The sequence below is a fragment of the Schistocerca serialis genome, chromosome 3 (genome assembly GCF_023864345.2).
Source record: "Schistocerca serialis cubense isolate TAMUIC-IGC-003099 chromosome 3, iqSchSeri2.2, whole genome shotgun sequence".
NCBI lineage: Eukaryota > Metazoa > Arthropoda > Insecta > Orthoptera > Acrididae > Schistocerca > Schistocerca serialis.
This window is the reverse complement of record NC_064640.1, coordinates 311,812,234-311,836,555: the sequence shown is the minus strand read 5'-3', so window position 1 is coordinate 311,836,555 and position 24,322 is coordinate 311,812,234. Positions and strand designations below refer to the sequence as shown.

The 24,322-nt window shown below is 42.7% G+C and overlaps 1 protein-coding gene across 1 annotated transcript in view; it reads left to right on the top strand.

The window, feature by feature from the left end:
- LOC126470115 (MAM and LDL-receptor class A domain-containing protein 1-like) overlaps nucleotides 1-24,322 on the top strand; it is a 336,480-nt gene that overhangs the window by 24,121 nt on the left and 288,037 nt on the right. The window contains exon 3 of the mRNA XM_050097720.1: nucleotides 8,124-8,154. Coding sequence (XP_049953677.1) covers nucleotides 8,124-8,154 — 31 coding nt within the window. The remainder of the gene's footprint in view (nucleotides 1-8,123; nucleotides 8,155-24,322) is intronic.

Sequence of the window (24,322 nt, the reverse complement as noted above, 5' to 3'; positions counted from 1 at the left end):
GAAAAGTGGATGATAAATGTTGAACAGGTGACGTCACCAGATGATGTACCTCGCCACACGTGCGGCGATGGAGCCTGTCGGTCTGCCACACCTGATCATCCCAACCAAATTCAGGAACTAACGTTGGTGTAGCTCTGGGTCTACGTGAGCTACTTCCGTGTGTGGAGCTCAGGGTTCGAGTCTTGCGTGGGGCAGGCATTTTCTTTGCATTGTGTTAGACAATTATGTCTTTACATTGAAGTAAGATTTACTATTTTATTTACCTCTCCAGCACTCTCCACTGGTTTGATGCAAAGTACAGTACAACAAAAACGTAACGTATTTCGTCACAAGTAATCGAATATAACCTTCGGAACTGCGTCCCAACCAGTAAATGACCAACGCTTTTTTTTACTAAATAAGACGGGAAATACGGAAAGAAACATAAAATAGGAACAGTTTTTGCTTGGTTACAGCGAGGATAATTATTTTGTAACTTCTACATTTACAACAGATGACATTTACAAAAGGTGTCCGAAAAAAAGAGCGGCCTAACAGAGCGATGTCCAGCGTTGCCACTGCGGGCGAGGGTAGTATCGACAAGACCAACCACTGCAAATTTGGTGAGATACGTCATGTGGTGACGCCACATGTTCAGTATTTGTCATCCACTTTTGGGGTATTTCCCGACATTTGCGGTCCCAAGTGTCTTATGTCAAATTACTTGTCTCAGTGTTGCCTACGTCGCTTCAGTTTTTTTTAAACATTTTAATATATATATATATATATATATACACTCCTGGAAATGGAAAAAAGAACACATTGACACCGGTGTGTCAGACCCACCATACTTGCTCCGGACACTGCGAGAGGGCTGTACAAGCAATGATCACACGCACGGCACAGCGGACACACCAGGAACCGCGGTGTTGGCCGTCGAATGGCGCTAGCTGCGCAGCATTTGTGCACCGCCACCGTCAGTGTCAGCCGGTTTGCCGTGGCATACGGAGCTCCATCGCAGTCTTTACACTGGTAGCATGCCGCGACAGCGTGGACGTGAACCGTATGTGCAGTTGACGGACTTTGAGCGAGGGCGTATAGTGGGCATGCGGGAGGCCGGGTGGACGTACCGCCGAATTGCTCAACACGTGGGGCGTGAGGTCTCCACAGTACATCGATGTTGTCGCCAGTGGTCGGCGGAAGGTGCACGTGCCCGTCGACCTGGGACCGGACCGCAGCGACGCACGGATGCACGCCAAGACCGTAGGATCCTACGCAGTGCCGTAGGGGACCGCACCGCCACTTCCCAGAAAATTAGGGACACTGTTGCTCCTGGGGTATCGGCGAGGACCATTCGCAACCGTCTCCATGAAGCTGGGCTAAGTCCCGCACACCGTTAGGCCGTCTTCCGCTCACGCCCCAACATCGTGCAGCCCGCCTCCAGTGGTGTCGCGACAGGCGTGAATGGAGGGACGAATGGAGACGTGTCGTCTTCAGCGATGAGAGTCGCTTCTGCCTTGGTGCCAATGATGGTCGTATGCGTGTTTGGCGCCGTGCAGGTGAGCGCCACAATCAGGACTGCATACGACCGAGGCACACAGGGCCAACACCCGGCATCATGGTGTGGGGAGCGATCTCCTACACTGGCCGTACACCACTGGTGATCGTCGAGGGGACACTGAATAGTGCACGGTACATCCAAACCGTCATCGAACCCATCGTTCTACCATTCCTAGACCGGCAAGGGAACTTGCTGTTCCAACAGGACAATGCACGTCCGCATGTATCTCGTGCCACCCAACGTGCTCTAGAAGGTGTAAGTCAACTACCCTGGCCAGCAAGATCTCCGGATCTGTCCCCAATTGAGCATGTTTGGGACTGGATGAAGCGTCGTCTCACGCGGTCTGCACGTCCAGCACGAACGCTGGTCCAACTGAGGCGCCAGGTGGAAATGGCATGGCAAGCCGTTCCACAGGACTACATCCAGCATCTCTACGATCGTCTCCATGGGAGAATAGCAGCCTGCATTGCTGCGAAAGGTGGATATACACTGTACTAGTGCCGACATTGTGCATGCTCTGTTGCCTGTGTCTATGTGCCTGTGGTTCTGTCAGTGTGATCATGTGATGTATCTGACCCCAGGAATGTGTCAATAAAGTTTCCCCTTCCTGGGACAATGAATTCACGGTGTTCTTATTTCAATTTCCAGGAGTATATATATATATATATATATATATATATATATATATATATGTATGTGTGTGTGTGTGTGTGTGTGTGTGTGTGTGTGTGTGTGTGTGTGTTTGGAGAGGATCTGTCTTGAGAAAAACACAATTTTTATTTCTGTTTCCCTGACTTATTTTGCTGAAGTGTCAGCATCATCAATCATCAGTGAGTTTTTTGTTGTCTTTCTTGTTACCACATGCTGTGGATTTCCTGGATTTTTATGTTATTTAAAGCAGTTGTTTTCTTTCACAGTTTGTAATTTTCTCTGATTTCCCATTATCTTCATTGTCATGGCCTACACTAACATTCACTGTCACTATTTAGAAACAACTATTTGTGGAGCCTATGTCCACTTGAAAGTTTATTAGAATATCGTGTAAAAATCTGAAGTAAATCGGTCAAGAACTTTTCGATACTTTTGGTAACATCGTTGAAATATAACTTGTCTTCGTTTAGAAGTGTAGATTACATATATACGTCGTCTATGTCTGTCCGAACGCTTATTAGTGCAATGTGCAAAAATTTGAAGTACATTTATCCAGAAATTTTAGAGGTTTTCAGTAACAACATTAATTTACGACTCGTCTTTAAATAGTAGTATAGATAGCGAAAATATAATAGTTGCAAATACTCCAATGTATCACGAAAATCCCATAAAAATCATGTATCGTATGTTTTAAAACCGAGATGGAATTTAGCACATCACAAGCGGAGGCGTTATGGAATGATTCCTTTTGTCTAATTAACCTTAATCCTCGTTCTGTACTAACTGTAGCGAAGGTGGCCAGTGGCCGAGCGGTTCTAGGCGCTTCCGTCCGGAACCGCGCTGCTGCTACAGTAGCAGGTTCGAATCCTGCCTCTGGCATGGATGTGTGTGATGTCCTTAGGTTAGTTAGGTTTAAGTAGTTCTAAGTCTAGGGGCTGATGACCTCAGATTTTAAGTCCTATAGTGCTTAGAGCCATTTGAACCATTTGAAGGTGGCCAGGTATGTTGAGGATTTGTGACGCTGCCTTAGACACAGGAAAGCCTTCTGCAAGGCTGCTGACGAAAAACGTTGTTTCCTTCCTTCCTGAGGCGTACAATATGGACTGCACTGGGGTTGAACTTCATAGTAATTCAGTTTTACCATGCAAAAATGGTAGCTCTTCATGTTTTTCAGGGCTACTATTCTAGATGACCTCCACGAGTGCCAGTGAACTTTGGAGAGTTTCTTTGTTCAGTACATAGATTAGATACTGCTTTTTGAATATTTCATCCACAAAGGGCGGCGTTATGAGGGCTGCGACAGTTGATCAACACAAATAAAACAGTTTCTGCGTCTGTCACTTATTTATTTTGCCACTAACCAATTGTCACAAACGCAGACTACGGAATTTCAGCAGTTATTTTATATGAAAATGAAAACATCCAGAAAACCTTAAAGTCGTTTGAAGAAAATTATAGCATACAGCTAGACAAATATCCTAAAACAAATTCCAAAATGAGCTGAAGGTCATTCTCAAAAATACTAACTTCCGGCTTATTGAAAGGGAAAAGCACCAATGTATATTCATGAATCCAACAGTACCACGTCTATGGTCTCAATTAAAGTCTCACAAAGAAGATGGCTCTATAAGAGCAATCTCCAATTCAATGAATTACCCTGGGTACAAAATTCTACAGATACTCAACAAGATCCTAGGGGATAACTTTCTGGTTGAAAGCAACTACTCAACAAATTGTAGCCTCTCATTCGCCAGTGAGCTGAAGGACATACACAGTACTAACAAATGCTAAATAATCTCTCTAGATGTAACAAATCTGTATACTAACATCCCCATTCATGATGCTTTAGCCTTCTGCAACTAGTATCGAAATATAATTTCTTCTCTTTCGATGGAAAAATCTACAAACAAATAAATGAGCAAGCTATGGGTGCTAGCATATCAGGAAACATAGCTGAACTACAGCACATATTTTTCACAAAAAAAACCAATATGCACTGAAAAAGTTCAGTTCTACAGAAGATATGTAGACGATACGTTTCTCATGATTTATGCGGAAAACAAACATTCAACAAAATGCACAAGTATATTACATTCACCTGTGAACAGAAAATAAATAACACCATTAACTTCCTCGATTTTACCGTCTGCGAACAAGATAACAAATATGTATTCCAAATTACAGGAAAGCAACCACCACAGACATAAATATATAAGCTACCTTCTGCCATCGCAACATGCACAAACTAGCGGCATACTGCTCAATGATCCATAGAGCTCTAAAAATCCCATTGACTGATGAGAGCCTCCAGAAAGAAATAAAAATCATAAAACAGATAGCTGTAGCTAATTGGTAGAAACCCACACTAATAGACAATTTAGTTAAAAATTAAAAAATGAACAAAATGACCACCAAGAACCAAGAAAGTACACTAACAACATGCACCCCTTTCCTTCATCTGTCAAAAAATCGTCAATATCTTCAAGCGACACAAAATAAGAATTTCATTCCAAATAAACAATAAAACATGCCAAAGACTTCCTCATACCTTAAAAAGCAGTCATTATCAATTTTCATCGTCTAGCACAAATGAAATCATATGTAGTAAATGCCCGGCTTAGTACATAAGTCAAACAAGCCGTAGCTTCCACACCAGATTTAAAGAACACATCAACTTCTTTTGATACAACACACCACACATATCTGCAGTAGCTTCCCATGTAAAAGATACAGAACATCGATTTGACAATGTAGAAAGCAGCCTTGAAATACTATATACACTGAACAAAGGACACAGACTGTCTCTGTATGAAGAACAAGAAATCTATATTATGCACAGACAAAACACTTGGGAACATCTACTCAATGCCAAGCAGGATCAACCAACTTTTCCAAAAGCTTTGACAAAATACTTAAAGCTTTCTCATAATTCACAGTTTCGCTGCGCAGCAATTAATATAATCACTCCCATTCATCCCTCAATAAGTTCAGCTTACATTACATATGTACAATATATTGCAATCTTTTTATATATGAGAAATTATCATAATAATTGAATCATTCGAGACAAGCCCATTAACATTTTTTAAAACAAAAGGAAAACCTATTTATGTACATAACTATTTAATCGTTATTTTTGTATCCAATACTGCAGCACATTCACATTAAAAATGTCTATATATCTCCCTAATATAATAACTGAGTTGTGCATATGATAATATTATCGTGCAGCCCATTCATGTATTTTAAAAAGAAAAACATACTTTTGTAAAATCCATGTTATCTTGTATCTCTGTATCCAATGTAAACTAATATATCTGTAACATATACAACTTCTTTGAACCGACAATGTAAATGTAATATTCAGTGGAGAGGACATACATCAGGCAACAGTATGCAGACCTTTTTAACCTCTAAAGTGCCTTTTTTAAATCAACAATTTTTATCATTAACAAACGACGCAAAATAACCCATACTGGCCTTGTCTGCGACTGTGAAAAGACGTCTGTACTCTTCACCAACACCAGCCAAGTAAATAAACAATTCTCCACCTGAAGATGATGGTGTGAAACATCGAAACGCGCAATGCCAAAATAAACAAACGACTGACGCAAAAAATGTTTTATTCATATTGCTTTTTGCCTTGAAAAACTTATATTCACCTTCTCTTCAGTCCTGGCTGTTATAATGGAATCGTTAGAAGCAGATTGCTACACTGCTTAGATGCTGTTCCCATGTGGCCTAGATCACGTAGGTGTCATCAAGGTGATTTGCTTATTGTGGAATACCTTCACTCAGTTGATCTATGCAGGACGTGCCAGGAAAAATGGCTAATATTCAGGGATATGACCAGAACGATCATTCGAGGCACAAAAAATCCAGTAAACATGGATTCTAGAGTGCATACCTAAAGAGCTGTGAGCACTTCCTCTTCGATACTATGTAACTAATCTCTTCTACTGCAAGCTCTTTGCTTTCCATATTTTGGCAGGAAGTAATATTGACCAGAACAAAAAAATTTCTAATAAATATGGGCTCTAAAATGCGTATCTTACGAGATTTTCAACTTTTTCAGTAGAAGAGACGTGTTTATCAGTAGCAAAGATGAAGAAGTGCTCGTAGCTCTTACGGCATGGACGACAGAGCCCATGTTCACTTGACATTTTCTTCTTGTTTTGGTCCATACTACCACTTCTCAAAATATGGAAAGCAAAGAACTTGCAACAGAAGAGATTTGGTTCACAGCATCGAAGGTGAAGTACCCATAGCTCTTAAGGTATGCATTCTAGATCCCACGTTTACTACAGTTTTTACTTCGAATGATCGTCCCTGTGATAATAACTGCCTTTCGGGCTGTCCGTTGACGCAGTTAATCTGTCAAGCTCTGATTTTACTGGCTCAGGTCAAACAAAAATATCGGGCGTACCTGGCAGAATCACAGTTAAGCGGTTATTTTACGAGTGATACGGTCAGAGATATTCTTTGTGCAGCCCAGTGTAGATTCACAAAGTCACTTAAAATTATAACACAAGTTATTTATATCATGAAAAGGTATTGAATTAGATGCAAGATTACTTTGCTGTTTGAGCTAGAGCCGCAAATAAAGGAAAAGCATCAACTAACAAATTTTAACAGCTACTGAAGAGGCCATTTAAAGTAATGGTGGTCTTATTTACGTTTTTCTTACTTAGTTATTACCTTGTAACGGGGTCGTTCTTGTCGTCGGATGTAGTAGCGTGCCCAATACACCACGAAGTCTCATGTTCTATTAATGCCATGGTTGCGCCAGTGTCATTTGATATTCAACAAGTATTCTATTAAAGCGTAATTTCAGTATTAATCTCCCTGGCGTCTCACCTTTTGGGTCAACGATTGGCCAAACGGGTCGCCTGTCGCACCAAGTGTTTACAAAAGGCACACGGTACCACGTGCCTGAGCTCGTTGCAAGAGAAGCCTGAAACTGTGAGCAATGAATCAGTCCGAACAGGATTTATGGGAAACCGTTTCAGTTATATGCGAATGTGTGCTTTCTCAGCGAATTGCACTGACGGATTCTTCTCAGGAAACCAGTAGAAAATGTTCGTTTCAGAGCAACGTTTCGACAAGTTTCTTACTTTTCACCTTCGTTACAAGATGACAAATAAGACAGTTGTCGAAATGACGCTGCAACATAAACGTTATCAGTCACACGCATATTCGAAGCGGGGAATACTCTTTTCATATACAGCAACATAAATCTGCATCGTGGAAGAATTTTGAGGGCCATTTACAGCGACTACACACTTTCTCTGTTTTCGTCTCCTCTTTCCCCGCGTTCGCTTAAATTGTGATTCTTTGAGTGGGTAGTTGCCACCTGTTTCTGTCTCATATAAACATTTAACTAAGAGCAAAATGAAGAAAAATAATTCTTGTTCGTCTACTACTCCTTTCAAAATTATCATACGTTTCTCAGGTCGTAAAGTACAGCTAGCACGTAGTATTTCTGTTAAAATTGTCTATGTATTCATAAAAGGACAACTGTCTACTCTGGGCCAGATAACTTTCCACCAGACAATTATCCTGTGCTATTTTTAATGAACTTTCTTGTAGCTGGTGACCTTCGCTGCCTTGTATTATTCATGAAGTGGACGACTAGTTATTCCTTGGACCGGTAACATACACACACACACTCTCTCTCTCTCTCTCTCTCTCTCTCTCTCTCTCTATATATATATATATATATATATATATATATATATGAGCCAACATTTGCGACCTGAAAGGTAAATGTCTATGATCTATTCAGTATTCGGTATGAACGATTAAGTAAGGTTGTAAATGACTACTAACTTTACAGTCATTGGTATTCAGACATGATGTAGATTATTATCTTAGGACTTAAGTTTTAGTCAATTTTATATTTACTAAATAAATGGTGCTCTCTCATTTTCAGGAACGCTTCAAAAGACAGCCAGAGCCATCAGGTAAGATATTTTATACTTCTAATACGACTCCCATCGTTTCCTTATTGATTATGGAAATATCAGAGGCAGCCAAACGACTCCCCTTACACAATTATATTATCTTGTCAAGATGTTGTAACTTCGTAAGTGCTTTTTTATTGTAATTCAAACGAATGTACGAGACATTAATTCTTGACAATCAGTGAGTATTTCTTATAGCAATTACACTTAGTAATGTTTTTAGGGTACACGGTATCTCCAATCGAAAAATGTGTTATAACGAGAATTGCCACATGCTTCAGTAAAAGTTCTACATCAGTATCTCTGCCCCTCATCACTAGTCAGTTCGGCTGGCATACTTACTGTAGTTGACAAAATCTTTTATAGTCTTCAGAGCAATAATTCAAGCATAGACTATTTAAAGTAGTCTATACATCAACTGATGTTAATAAATATATTCGGAGCTACATCTCGAATATGCTATAATGTGAACTAATTGTGCTTTCTGAAAACTATCAAATCGTTTAGCGATAGCCTTTCACAGTTGATACGTTCTTCAAGCCGAGAGATGTAGCTTACATTGTAAGTGTACACTGTCCAGTCACATTAATGTGATCACCTATCAAAAGCGTGAATAACCACCTTTTGCAGCGCGGACGACAGCGAGACGTGCAGGGAAAGAGTCAATGAGGTTCTGGAGGGTATCGACCAACAGCGATGTGGAGCACGCTGCTTCCACTTCTGCGCTACATTTCTCCGTTGACACTCCCGACAGAGGTCGTCGCACAGATTCACAGTTGGATTTACACCTGAAGAGTTTGGTAGACTTTGAGGAAGTGCGGTAAACTAATCCTGGTGCTCTTCGAACAACAAATGCACATTGCGAGCTGTGTGACACGTAGCGTTGTCCTGCTGGTACACTATGTGATCAAAAGTATCCGGACATCGCCAAAACATACGTTTTTCATATTAGGTACATTGTGCTGCCACCTACTGCCAGGTACTCCATATCAGCGACCTCAGTAGTCATTAGACATCGTGAGAGAGCAGAATAGGGCGCCCTGCGGAATTCACGGACTTCGACTATGATCATATGATTGGGTGCTTGTGTCATACGTCTGTACGCGAGATTTCTACACTCCTAAACATCCCTAGATCCACTGTTTCTGATGTGATAGTGAAGTGGAAACGTGAAGGGACATGTACAGCACAAAAGCGAACAGGCCGACCTCGTCTGTTGACTGACAGAGACCGCTGACAGTTGAAGAGGATCGTAATGTGCAATAGGAAGACATCTATCCAGACCATAACTCAGGAATTCCAAACTGCATCAGGATCCACTGCACGTACTACGACAGTTAGGCAGGAGGTGAGAAAACTTGGATTTCATGGTCGAGCAGCTGCTCGTAGGCCACACATCACACCAGTAAAGGCCAAACACAGGTCGCTTGGCGTAAGGAGCGTAAACATTGGAAAACTGAGCAGTGGTAAAACGTTGACGAATCACGGTACACAATGTGGCGATCTGATGGCATAGTTTGGGTATGGCGAATGCCCGGTGAACGTCACCTGCCAGCGTGTGTAGTGCTAACAGTAAAATTCGCAGGTGGTGGTGTTATGGTGTGGTCGTGTTTTTCATGGAGGAGCTTGCACCTCTTGTTGTTTTGCGTGGCACTATCACAGCACAGGCCTACATTGATGTTTTAAGCACCTTCTTACTTCCCACTGTTGAAGAGCAATTCGGGGATGGCGATTGCATCTTTCAACACGATGGAGCACCTCTTCATAATGCACGGCCAGTGGTGGAGTGGTTACCGACAATAACATCCCTGTAATGGACTGGCCTGCACAGAGTCCTGACCTGAATCCTATAGAACACCCAGACGACGAGACGAGGCAAAAAACTTGGGCTCGCTGCGGCGGGCCATATGTGGCCAAGTGGCATGGCTGCCCGGCTTTTGCCGGCGACGACTGCTCTGGAGACAAGGGGCAAACTGGGAAGACACGACGACGTCGCCGTAAGAGCCGCCGAACGAATACAAAACTGAGAAGCGGGAAGACAGCTTGCACTGCCCACAGGCGCTCAGAATATCGCGCTAGTGTGAGTGGCGCGGAGGGGGGGGGGGGGGGGGGAGCGGTGTCACCGGCGTTAGCACAGCGGGTGACGCATGTGCGGGCCCCTATTTTGTAATTTTCGGCCGCTATGCCGACCGGATCGGTAGGTGAGCGCACCGAGCGGCGTTGTTTTTGAAGGAGAGCCCCCCACGTTATTCTGTACTTATTTTGGAAGCAATGGCTTACGGTTCTAGCAAACTGAGACGCCATCATCAGTTCTCCTCCCGCCAACCAATCAAAAGCAATCTGCCGCAGGTCTGCACATGCACACTGCAGCGCGCACAGCGGCACGAACCCGAAGCTTCCATTCGCCGTCACAGGCACGCTATTCTTCGCAGTACTGAAAAGTGTGTTTAGAGTATGTAGTATTGTTCAAATTTCGCTGATCACGTGTTTCCATACAGGCATAATAACGATAGGGTATTTGATTGAGTTCTGGAAACTGTCATAAATACCATATTATCTCATTTTATTCTCATTCACATGGATGACTTGTTTTGGATTTTACGTTTCAGAACATGAGTTAGGAATGGTGTATAGTACCACATTGTATAATTACATCTATAAAAACACCCAAAAAAGCATATTCACAAATAAAAGAAGCGAAATGCATATGGCAACAAACAAACTGACTTCAACTAATTGCATAGACGGAACATATCTCCATGAACCCGAAAAATTGTTTAAGAGGGTGTAAAAGCATAAGAAGATTCATATAACATGGTTTTAGCACTCTAATAGAGATCCAAATGATGAAGTTGCCAACTTCTCTACAAGATACATCAACGATTTCGGTCTGGAAAACATAATTTAAAAACGCCTTTTCGAGAGCGTGTGGTGAGAGCAGCTATTGAAGTTCGTCGTAATTTATAACATGCATCTGATGAATCAAAATGTTTCATATATGGTGATATAGTCTAAAAGCATTATGGCGGGGATCTTTTGTCTCTCTCTACTGTTGTTGAGGATTCGATTGTGACAAACAAGAGTATAAAGACAATTGCTGCTAGTTTCATTTGCAGTAAATTAAGTTGTGCTCTTAGATTCCTCTCTGACCACACACTCGGAAATCGCTACGTAATCGGAAAAAAATGGTAAATTATTTATAACAGGAAAACGTATAAATGTCACTGTCAGTTGTTTCATACACAGTAATTTCATCTATAGCAATTTCATCTTTCATTTCTTAAACATACGGAAGTCATGAAATCGAAGATACACAATACTGAGAACGCGCGTTCTTAGATGTAAATAACAACAAATATTTCAGAAAAATACTTAGCTTTCAAGAATGACTAAGTCTCAGAACGTGTTACAAACAAGAAGAGGAAAAAAATTTTTTTCATCCCCAGCGGCATGCAAATCTACCTCATTTAGCACTGGTTCTACTTGGCTACTACAACTCGCATGCAGCTAGTGCTTTGCTTTTACTAATTCTAGTCGAGAAAGGCACATGCTGACTTTGTTGCCGAATGATGCGGGCGTAAGTCCTAAACGCATGAAATTTTGGAAGATTTTCGCTATCAGGCTTCACAAAATTCCTTTCCATTGTCACTTAACAGTTTTAAACGCCTTTAGATAATTATAAGTAAATCATTTGCGGAAAAAAGTACACGAAGTCACTAGTAATATCAACTAACACTCATCTAATACACTTGAGCAGAGCCAACCATTTGAAATTTAATGATTTTTGAACTCTTCATTACTCAAAAATAACAAGTATTTTGTGAGAATATTGACCGAAAATGTTTTTTTGTGTTATAGTCATTCACAGTAACAACAATACAACCACATTTCTAACAAAGCAAAACAATCTATTATGAACTCACTTTCCACTCAGATGCATCCTAGTGATTCTTCGGTAAAATATAAACACTAAATCCGAAACTGAAACCACTCAACAATTCTAAAATAACAAATTCTAGCTGTAAACAAATCACACCAAATCGAACGAATGGCCATACCGAAACTTAACCGATGCTCGGCACAGTTGTCGGAAAATTGGCGGCAGGACCGATCGGTAATACATCTCAGAAGCTTGCAGAATAGCAACTTTGGATAAAGAATCGAAAATGACGTCACTACAGAGGCTAACCTTCCGCACCAATCGGTATGAACGATACAGAATAGGGCCCGGAGGTGCGCACTATGCTGACGAACATGGCAGAGGAGGCGACTGCGGCCTTCAAAGCGGCCACGGGTGCAGAGAGGGCAGCTCTTAAGGCCACCTGGCCTGCGGAGATGTTGGAGGCATGCAGCCAGCTGTGGGAATTGCGCTCGCAGCTGGCACACGACCTCCGTGCAGTGATGACACCTACCGCCACTCCCCCCAAGGAGCAGTCAGTGAAGAACCACAGCGCGATATACAGGGTGGTCCATTGATCGTGACCGGGCCAAATATCTCACGAAATAAGCATAAACGAAACAACTACAAAGAACGAAACTTGTCTAGCTTGAAGGGGGAAACCAGATGGCACTATGGTTGGCCCGCTAGATGGCGCTGCCATAGGACAAACGGATATCAACTGCGTTTTTTTAAAATAGGAACCCCCATTTTTATTACATATTCGTGTAGTTTTAAAGAAATATGAATGTTTTAGTTGGACCACTTTTTTCGCTTTGTGACAGATGGCGCTGTAATAGCCACAAACATCTGGCTCACAATTTTAGACGAACAGTTGGTAACAGGTAGGTTTTTTAAATTAAAATACAAAACGTAGGTACGTTTGAACATTTTATTTCGGTTATTCCAATGTGATACATGTAACTTTGTGAACTTATCATTTTTGAGAACGCATGCTGTTACAGCGTGATTACCTGTAAATACCACATTAATGCAATAAATGCTCAAAATGATGTCAACCTCAGAGAATTTGGCAATACGTGTAACGACATTCCTCTCAGCAGCGAGTAGTTCGCCTTCCGTAATGTTCGCGCGTGCATTGACAATGCGCTGACGCATGTTGTCAGGCGTTGTCGGTGGATCACGATAGCAAATATCCTTCAACTTTCCCCGCAGAAAGAAATCCTGGGACGTCAGATCCGGTGAACGTGCGGGCCATGGTATGGTGCTTCGACGACCAATCCACCTCTCATGAAATATGCTATTCAATACTGCTTCAACCGCATGCGAGCTATGTGCCGGACATCCATCATGTTGGAAGTACATCGCCATTATGTCATGCAGTGAAACATCTTGTAGTAACATCGGTAGAACATTACGTAGGAAATCAACATACATTGCACCATTTTGATTGCCATCGACAAAATGGGGGCCAGTTATCCTTCCTCCCATAATGCCGCACCATACATTAACCCGCCAAGATCGCTGATGTTCCACTTGTCGCAGCCATCGTGGATTTTCCGTTGCCCAATAGTGCATATTATGCCGATTTACGTTACCGCTGTTGGTGAATGACGCTTCGTCGCTAAATAGAATGCGTGCAAAAAAATCTGTCATCGTCCTGAAATTTCTCTTGTGCCCAGTGGCAGAACTGTACACAACGTTCAAAGTCGTCGCCATGCAATTCCTGGTGCATAGAAATATGGGACCGATGCAATCGATGTTGATGTAGCATTCTCAACACAGACGTTTTTGAGATTCCCGATTCTCGCGCAATTTGTCTGTTACTGATGTGCGGATTACCCACGACAGCAGGTAAAACACCTACTTGGGCATCATCATTTGTTGCAGGTCGTGGTTGACGTTTCACATGTGGCTGAACACTTCCTGTTTCTTTAAATAATGTAACTATCCGGCGAACGGTCCGGACACTTGGATGACGTCGTCCAGGATACCGAGCAGCATACATAGCACACGCCCGTTGGGCATTTTGATCACAATAGCCATACATCAACACGATAACGACCTTTTTCGCAATTGCTAAACGGTCCATTTTAACACGGGTAATGTATCACGAAGCAAATACCGTCCGCACTGGCGGAATGTTACGTGATACCACGTACTTATACGTTTGTGACTATTACAGCGCCATCTATCACAAAGCGAAAAAAGTGACCCAACTAAAACATTCATATTTCTTTATGTACGAGGGGCGTTCAGAAAGTAAGCTCCGATCGGTCGCGAAATGGAAACGACTATGAAAATCCGATAAAGCTTTGCACAGATGTGTTGGGTAGTGTCTCTAGTATAACCCCAGTTAGCATCACGTCGCTCTTCTCATTTCTGAGCTCGCAGTGAGTGCGTAAAGATGTCTAGAAAACAGTGTCTGCCGCCAAGTACGAGGGCCTGGTGAGAAATTTCGCCTGAAGCTATGCAGCTAACATTACATAACTGTCGTGCTGTTTCGTCTTCACGACAATTCTCAGCCGCATTCTGCAGGGGCAATCAAGATGCTCCTGCATCGTTTTCAAATGGAAATGTTAGATTACCCACAATACAGTCCGCAATTGTCTCCCCCTGAGTTTCATCTCTGGTCACATGAACCGCTGCCTTTGAAGACAACATTTTGACACAGACAACGAGGTGTAGGCCAGCGTGGAGAATTGGCGGAAAGCACTGGCGGCTGCCTTCTATGATGAGGCTATTGAAAAGTTGGTACAACGCTATGACAAAAGTCTAAGTCAGAACGGCGACTACGTAGAGAAGTAGCTGAAAGGGGTAGCTAATTGTTACAAGTAAAACATTTCTGATATTCACTGTGGTTTCAATTTGGCAATCAATCGGAGCTTACTTTCTGAACAGGCCTCGTACTACACGAATATGTAATAAAAAAATGGGCGTTCCTATTTAAAAAAATGCAGTTGATATCCGTTTGACCTATGGCAGCGCCATCTAGCGGGCCCACCATGGCGCTATCTGGTTTTCCCCTTCAAGCCAGACGAGTTTCGTTCTTTGTAGTTTTTTCGTTTGTGCTTATTTCGTGAGATATTTGACCCGGTCACTATCAATGGACCACCCTGTATACACCGAAGAAGAACACGGGTGCCGCTGCAAAAACACCGAATCCTATCGGCTCCGAGCAGCTCTGCTGCGATGAGTGGGCTACTACAGCGATCAGGACACTCAAGGGTTTTGGCTACGTCATCCGCTACGTAGGGGAGACCCAGCGGCTGCCCTCACTGAGCCTGTCAGCGCAGCCAACGGAGGAAGAGTGGTGCCACTACGCGACCGTACATCTCTGGTCGTTTGGCTACGAGACACGCCTACCAGTCACCGATGGGCGACCTGGGCCTTTCCCTGCGCCCAGGCGTCACTGGCACGGAGCGCCAGGGTGCTCTCACAGCTTAAACAGCAGGACACAGTGCTGCCGCATCATAATGGACTGATCTCTTATGAGGACCAGATGGCTTTGTCACTATATCCACTTGCATATTCTCCGCTATTAAGTTAACTTATCTTTGCATGACCTGTCGCAATTAGCAAGATATCCGCTACTGCTCTTACTACCCGGCTCAACTATCGCAGAGGTTTCTTTTCCTTTGGCACTTGCCTTGGCAGTTTTTTCCTCTCTGCCCTTCAAACCGCTATCCTTCGTTCAATTTTCGACGCAGTCTATCTCCAGATGAGCGCGTATTAATGGTTAACCTTAACCAAACGTATAAAAACATCGCAGTACCCACGTCCTGCAAGACCTCACTTTAGTGAAAGCTAAACCTTAAGCAGAGATGGCAGTAGATCTGTTTTGGCCATCATGCCGGTGTGGACGTGGAGGGGCTCCACCTTTAAAACAGTTCATACTTTTCTGACTTTGTTGTGGTGTCTCTAGAACAGTTTATAGCTTTGAGGAGGCTGAAATAGAACTTCCCAGGAAAATATTTGTAAGACGGATGCGGACTGATCTTTGTTAGCCCAATACATAAAATGCTGGAAACCGTGATTTTTATGCATCAGCCTGTTGCTGTCACATCTCTATGCATGCGCATCTCTGGCAAGCTCTGTCCCGAGTAGTTTGCTGTCATTACTTTTGAATGAGTGAGAGGAGCAGACATGTTTAGTGACTAGTTGACTGCAACACAAAATGGTGCTCACGATAAAACAGCGGGTGTCCATTATCTGGTTTTTGCGAACCACGTGTAGTGGAGAACATGTGCGGAAGTGTTTGTGCAAGAGCTAAAGGCTGGAAGTGTTTTGGAAAACCCTCCGTAAAAGTCTGCAATCCAAAACTTAGCTGCAAAATGGCGCTAAACGGACTCTGTAGTGAATAAAAAACCGGATCTATCCGAAAAGAGTTCGAACACCAGAAAACATTGCTCAAGTGAAGGAAAGTCTGGGACAAAGTCTGACGATATCTCAGCGCCGTTTATCTGTGCGATCAGGGATTAAGAGACCGTCATGTCGGAACATTTTCAAAAAGGACCTGCATCTACATCCTTATGATTTACTGTTGTGCATGAGTTAAAGTTTCCAGACGAGCTTCCGCGTGTTGCGTTTCTTTCTGTGGTTTCTGAGTGTAATGGAAGTGGGACTTTTGGATCTTGTGTTTCATTTCATTACATAACGCCTTGTTCAGCCTGTCAGGATATGTGAACTCACAGAACATGGGCCATTATGCATGAAAAAATTCCAGTAAGTACCTTGAAGAGCCATTGCATAATCTCAAGATTGGCGTTTGGAGCGCAATGTCTAGTGTCACCATCATAAAACGATTCTTTCACTGAACCGTTGATACTAACCGGTATTTCCGGAAACTGTTTAATCCGTATGTGGACATAGAAGAAGAATGGTTGCATGGATATTTTCCGCAAGACAGAGCAACAGCACACACCGCCTTAACAACCTTCTCATGAGTGCATAATACGAGGGCTATTCGGAAAGTGAGGAACGATCGGTCGCGAAATGGATACCACTGTGAAAATCCAACGAGGCTTTTCACAGACGTTTTGGGTAGTGTCTCTAGTATGACCATTGATCACATCAAGACACTCTTTTCGGTTGTGAGCGCACTGTGAGCGATTGAAGGTGCCTACAACAACAATGGCTCCCACCAAGTAGGAGGGCCTGCTGAGAGGTTTCGCCTTAATGAATGCAGCCCACCTAACACAACTGCCACGCACTTCCTTCTTCACAGCAATTCTCACAAGGGAACCTCCCCATCGCACCCCCCCTCAGATTTAGTTATAAGTTGGCACAGTGGACAGGCCTCGAAAAACTAAACACAGATTAATCGAGAAAACAGGAAGAAGTTGTGTGGAACTATGAAAAAAATAAGCAAAATATACAAACTGAGTAGTCCATGCATAAGATAGGCAACATCAAGAATCGGCTGAGCTCAGGAGCGCCGTGGTCCCGTGGTTAGCGTAAGCAGCTGCGGAAAGAGAGGTTCTTGGTTCAAGTCTTCCCTCGAGTGAAAAGTTTAATCTTTTATTTTCAGACAATTATTATTTGTCCGTCCGTCCGTCCGATGCGATCACTTTTTTGGGAGTGATTATCCCATCCACAAGAAGACCTAAATCGGGTAAGGTAGAGGAATCTTTTTACCCATTCGCCAAGTGTACAAGTTAGGTGGGTCGACAACATCTTCCTGTCATGTGACGCACATGCCGTCACCAGTGTCTCAAGATTGGCGTTTGGAGCGCAATGTCTAGTGTCACCATCATAAAACGATTCTTTCACTGAACCGTTGATACTAACCGGTATTTCCGGAAAACTGTTTAACCCGTATGTGGATCAACTCATAGAAGAAGAATGGTTGAATGGATATTTTCCGCAAGACAGAGCAACAGCACACACCGCCTTAACAACCTTCTCATGAGTGCATAATACGAGGCCTATACGGAAAGTGAGGAACGATCGGTCGCGAAATGGAAACCACTGTGAAAATCCAACGAGGCTTTTCACAAACGTTTTGGAAAGTGTCTCTAGTATGACCGTTGATCACATCAAGACACTCTTTTCGGTTGTGAGCGCACTGTGAGCGATTAAAGGTGCCTACAACAACAATGGCTCCCACCAAGTAGGAGGGCCTGCTGAGAGGTTTCGCCTTATTGAATGCAGCCCACCTAACACAATTGCCACGCACTTCCTTCTTCACGGTAATTCTCACAAGGGAACCTCCCCATCGCACCCCCCTCAGATTTAGTTATAAGTTGGCACAGTGGACAGGCCTTGAAAAACTAAACACAGATTAATCGAGAAAACAGGAAGACGTTGTGTGGAACTATGAAAAAAATAAGCTAAATATACAAACTGAGTAGTCCATGCATAAGATAGGTAACATCAAGAATCAGCTGAGCTCAGGAGCGCCGTGGTCCCGTGGTTAGCGTAAGCAGCTGCGGAAAGAGAGGTCCTTGGTTCTAGTCTTCCCTCGAGTGAAAAGTTTAATCTTTTATTTTCAGACAATTATTATCTGTCCGTCCGTCCGTCCGATGCGATCACTTTTTTGGGAGTGATTATCGCATCCACAAGAAAACCTAAATCGGGCAAGGTAGAGGAATCTTTTTACCCATTCGCCAAGTGTACAAGTTAGGTGGGTCGACAACATCTTCCTGTCATGTGACGCACATGCCGTCACCAGTGTCGTATAGAATATATCAGACGTGTTTTCCTGTGGAGGAATCGGTTGACCTATGACCTTGCGACCAAATGATTTCGGTTCCCATTGGAGAGGCACGTCCTTTCGTCTACTAATCGCACGGTTTTGCGGCGCGGTCGCAAAACACAGACACTAAACTTACTATAGTGAACAGAGACGTCAATGAACGAACAGACAGATCATTACTTTGCGAAAATAAAGAAAGTAAACTTAACACTCGAGGGAAGACTTGAACCAAGGACCTCTCGTTCCGCAGCTGCTCACGCTAACCACGGGACCACGCCGCTTCTGAACTCACATTGTTCTTGATGTTGCCTATCTTGCGCATGGACTACTCAGTTTGTATATTTTGCTTATTTTTTTCATAGTTCCAAACAACTTCTTCCTGTTTTCTCGATTGATCTGTGTTCAGTTTTTCAAGATCTATCCACTGTGCCAACTTATAACTAAATCTGAGGGGGCTGCGATGGGGAGGTTCCCTTGTCAGTTACACTCTGCATGGGCAGTGAAGATGTTCCTGCAGCCTTTTCGATGGGAAGCGTTTGATCACCCACAACACAGCCCTAATTGTCTCGTCCTGAGTATCATCTCTCTTCACATGAAATGTTGGATACGAAGACAACACTTGGGCGCAGTCTACGCGCTACAGACCAGCATAGAGAACTATCGGAAAGCACAGGCGGCTGCCTTCTATGACGGTGGTGTTGGAAATTTGGTATAACGCTCAGACAAATGTCTAAGTCCAAGCGGCTACTATACAGAGAAGTACCTGGAAGATGTAGCTAAATGTGCAAAGAAAACAGTTTTGATTTTCACTGTGGTTTCCATTTCGTGACTGATCGTTCCTTACTTCCCGAACAATCCTCGCATTTTCAATGAGGAAACGACAATCAGCAGAGGTAGCGCAATCTCGATTGCCTGATCTCTCTCCCTGTGATATCTACCTGTGCCACAGATTAAAGGGACAGGTGTTCTCAAATAATCGTCACACAATGGAAGAGCTACAACAGAACACTGAAAGTGCTATTGCTGCTATCTCTCAGGTGGAGCTGCTAAGTGTGTCTAACAGTTTGATGAATCGAGCACTGTACTGCATATCGTCCATGGTGACCATTTCTAGGTATATTCTGTGATGTTAATTAAGAAAGGCTAATCTCGTGTCAGTCTTACTGTAAACATTTTCCAGTTTTATTTTGTCCACCCAGTATTTCTGAGGTAGAGTTATTCTACAGGTTGATTGTTAAAACAAAAACTCAGTTATATTCAATACAATTTGTTACTTTGCCTAGATAAAATTGTAGTACCACATAGCAGCAAGAAACCGCTTTACATAATAAGAAAAATTATGTAATTCATTACTAAATTTAAACAGTATCTGTACCACATGGGTATTGTAAGTAAAACACAATGAGCACTGTCATTCTGATCAGCTTTTAAAGTGAATGCATATACTCATATTATAGGAGAGAAGTATGTGAGTAAAGATAATTGTTTTGAAAATATGATTCTAAAGTCATACTAATGAAAGTTGAGTTAAATACTGATAGATCTGGACTAACAGCAAAAATGTGTTCGTTTAAACCTAACTTTAACATGCAATGCTCAGAGCAGAAGGAGCAAAGCACTCCAAGTTTCTCATACAGTAAAGGACTGCTTTCAGTACGAGACCAACCAAAACTCTGCTGACTCTGTTTCTTAGCCCAGTAAGCATGAAATACAAGTTTCAGGCTAGGGCAAGACCAGTTAATTGCTTTAGCTTGCCTAATTAATCATACAGGCGGCTCTCTCTCACTTACACTGTCCCCCAATAAAATAGCGTCTCACGGTGTTGAATTACCAGTGAAGAGTGAGGAGTCTAGCACTCTTCACTTATAGGAATGATTGATAACTCTTTATTTATTCAGTTAGTTTGACACTGACGAACGATGACCATATAAAGCCAAATTATGAATCATAATTTGAGATGTTTACATATACATCTACATGGTTACTCTGCAATTCATACTTAAGTGCCTGGCAGAGGGTTCATCGAACCATTTTCATACTACTTCTCTACCATTCCACTCTCGAATGGCACGTGGGAAAAAGGAACACCTAAATCTTCCCGTTAGAGCTCTGATTTCTCTTATTTTATTATGACGATCAATTCGCCCTACGTAGGTGGGTGTCAACAAAATATTTTCGCACTCGGAAAAGAAACTTGGTGACTGAAATTTTGTAAATAGATCTCACCGCAAAGAAAACCGCCTTTGTTTAAGTGACTGCCACCCCAACTCGCGTTTCATATCTGTGGTGTCACCGCCAGACACCACACTTGCTAGGTGGTAGCCTTTAAATCGGCCGCGGTCCGGTAGTATACGTCGGACCCGCGTGTCGCCACTATCAGTGATTGCAGACCGAGCGCCGCCACACGGCAGATCTAGAGAGACTTCCTAGCACTCGCCCCAGTTGTACAACCGACTTTGCTAGCGATGGTTCACTGACAAAATACGCTCTCATTTGCCGAGACGATAGTTAGCATAGCCTTCAGCTACGTCATTTGCTACGACCTAGCAAGGCGCCATTATCAATTGCTATTTATCTTGTGATGCATTTACCGTCAGACCGATGTTCACCAATTATGGATTAAAGTTAAGTATTCCAACAGCTACGTACTTTATTTGCTAGACTCAAATCCTTTAACTGTTCCAGACCTCACGCCAGCCTGCGTGAGCTTAAACGCGTGCCTTTCGGCTTCACCTCCTAGTGGCTTGGCTGTCTTGCCAAGTCACAATAATATCAGTGACACTCTCACCCCCATGGGCGCGATAACACGAAACGAGCTGCCCTTCTTTGCACCTTTTCGATGTCTTCCGTCAATCCTACCTGGTAAGGATCCCACACCACGCAGCAATATTCCAGCATAGGACGGACAAGTGTAATGTAGGCTGTCTCTTTAGTGGGTTTGTCGCATCTTCTAAGTGTTCTTCCAACAAAGCGCAGTCTTTCCAGTTTAAGTTTCTTGTAATTGTAATTTCTAGGTATTTAGTCGAATTGACAGCCCTTAGACTTGTGCGATTTATCGTATACCCTAAATTTATCGGATTTCTTTTAGTACCCATGTGGATGACCTCGCACTTTTCTTTGTTTAGTGCCAATTGCCCCTTTCCGCACCATACAGAAATTCTCTCTAGATTATTTTGTAATTGGAATTGATCGTCTGATGATTTTACTAGACAGTAAATTACAGCGTCATCTGCAAACAATCTAAGGGGGCTGCTCAGATTATCATCTAGATCATTTGTGTAAATCAGGAACAGCAGAGGGCCTATGACACTATCTTTCGGAACGCCAGATATCACTTCTGTTCTATTCGATGATTTAACGTCTATACTACGAACTTTGATCTCTCGGAGAGGAAATCACGAACCCAGTCACACAGCTGAGACGATACTCCATGTGCACGCAATTTAATTAATAGTCGCTTGTGAGGAACAGTATCAAAAGCCTTCTGGAAATCTAGGAATATGGAATCGATCTGAGATCCCTTGTCGACAGCACTCATTACTTCATGGGAATAAAGAGCTAGCTGTGTTGCACAAGAACGATATTTTCTCAATCCGTGTTGGTTATGTACCAATAAGTCATTTTCTTCAAGGTGATTCATAACGTTCGAGTACAGTATATGCTCCAAACTCCTACTGCAAATTGAGGTCAGTGATATAGTCCTGTAATTCAATGGATTACTCCTATTTGCTTTCTTGAATATTGGTGTGACCTGTGCTACTTTCCAGTCTTTAGGAACATACCTTTCGTCAAGTGAGCAGATGTATATGATTGCTAAGAAAGGCGCTATTGTGTCTGCATACTCTGAAAGGAACCTGATTGGTATACCAGCTGGATCGGAAGACTTGCCTTTCTTAAGTGATTTGAGTTGTTTGGCAACACCTAAGATATCTACTTTTATGTCACTCACGCTAATAGCTGTCTGGTTTCGAATTGTGGAATATTAATTTCGTCTTCTTTCGTGAAGGACTTACGGAAAACAGTATTTAGTAACTCCGCTTTAATGGCACCATCATCGGTACACAATCAAAACCAATTACATTCTACCAAACGTAGTAGCAGTCCAATCCTAATAAAAATGCAGGTAAATTTCTAAAGTCAATTATTATACGTGAATGGGTCTAGTTCCAAAATCCCAATCAGTGGAAGTCTATGAACAAATACACTGCTCTACAACGGTCCCTCACGAAACTTGAAAGTGTTGAAATCACCAGTCGGACCTCAGGTCTCCTTGCAGGATCGAAATAGTCACTCACAATTTTAGACTTGTCACGACTTGTCACGAAAAATTAATGTCATTGAAAAAATGATTGAGTCGCTTTTCAAGTACCCAAACCGCGTCGAACAAGGCACCTAAGCTAACAGACCTTGCATAAAAGACAATTTTATATGATCAACTTTTCCAAAAGTTTCTTCAGACGCTCCATGTAATGGCACTTTCATATTTCACAATTCCTTTATCAGTTTGGGATTAACTACTGTTTTATTAATCGGCATTTTAATTAATCAACGAAATTAGGACTAGACACATATTACAACAGAGTATTTTGTATCTAGTATGATACTGATAATGTGCGATTTCACTGAACATCAAAACATATACAGAGTGAGCATTAATGAAACCGACAAACTGCTGTAAGCAAGAAAGGTCTTATGAACATGTGTCCGGAAATGCATTGTTGCCACGGTAGATGACACTGATGAATGATAGTTCCTCTGGCCAAGTGACGTGTGTTCCTTGTGTGTTGCAGGCTGTGTGATTGATGCAGAGTTCTGTAAGCAGCAGGATGGTCCGGTAATCATGTCGGGAACAGGCCGAGATGGTGTTTGTGTACTGTCAAACAGATGCAAACGGTGGAGAGGCAGCATTGCTACACCAGAACAAGTACCCTCAGAGACACCAACCACATCACACAACATTTCAAGCCCATTTTGGGCGTTTGTGTTATCATGGGTCCTCTCAGACAGACGAACGTGCAGGTAGACGGCGGAATGTGCGTACACTAGATTTGTAGGACCTGATTCTGCCCTCGACCGTTTGCATCTGCTTGGCAGTACACAAACATCATCTCGGCTTGTTCCCGACATGAATGTCGGAATATTCTGCTGCTTACATTACGCTGCGTCAATCACATAGCTTGCATCACACAAGGAACAAAGGGCACATGGTTAGAGGAATTTTCATTCGTCAGCGCCATCTACCGTGGCAGCGATGCATTCCAGAACACATGTTCAAAGGACCTTTTAAAATGGCCGTTGTAGTACTGCAGTTGGGGATCTGCACATGCGCGTTGAGTACTTGCGTCTAATGGCCACACACAGACGCCATAACGGGAAGCATTCGTCTTTGTTTACATTTTTTGTAGTTATTTAATTAGTTTGTATTTATGGCCTTCGGACATAGCCGACTGAGCCACCTTCTGTAACATGACAAACTGCGAAGTATAGTGAGTAACACTTCTTGTAGGAGATGGAAACGAGATATTCAATTCAATCACACACACACACACACACACACACACACACACACACAC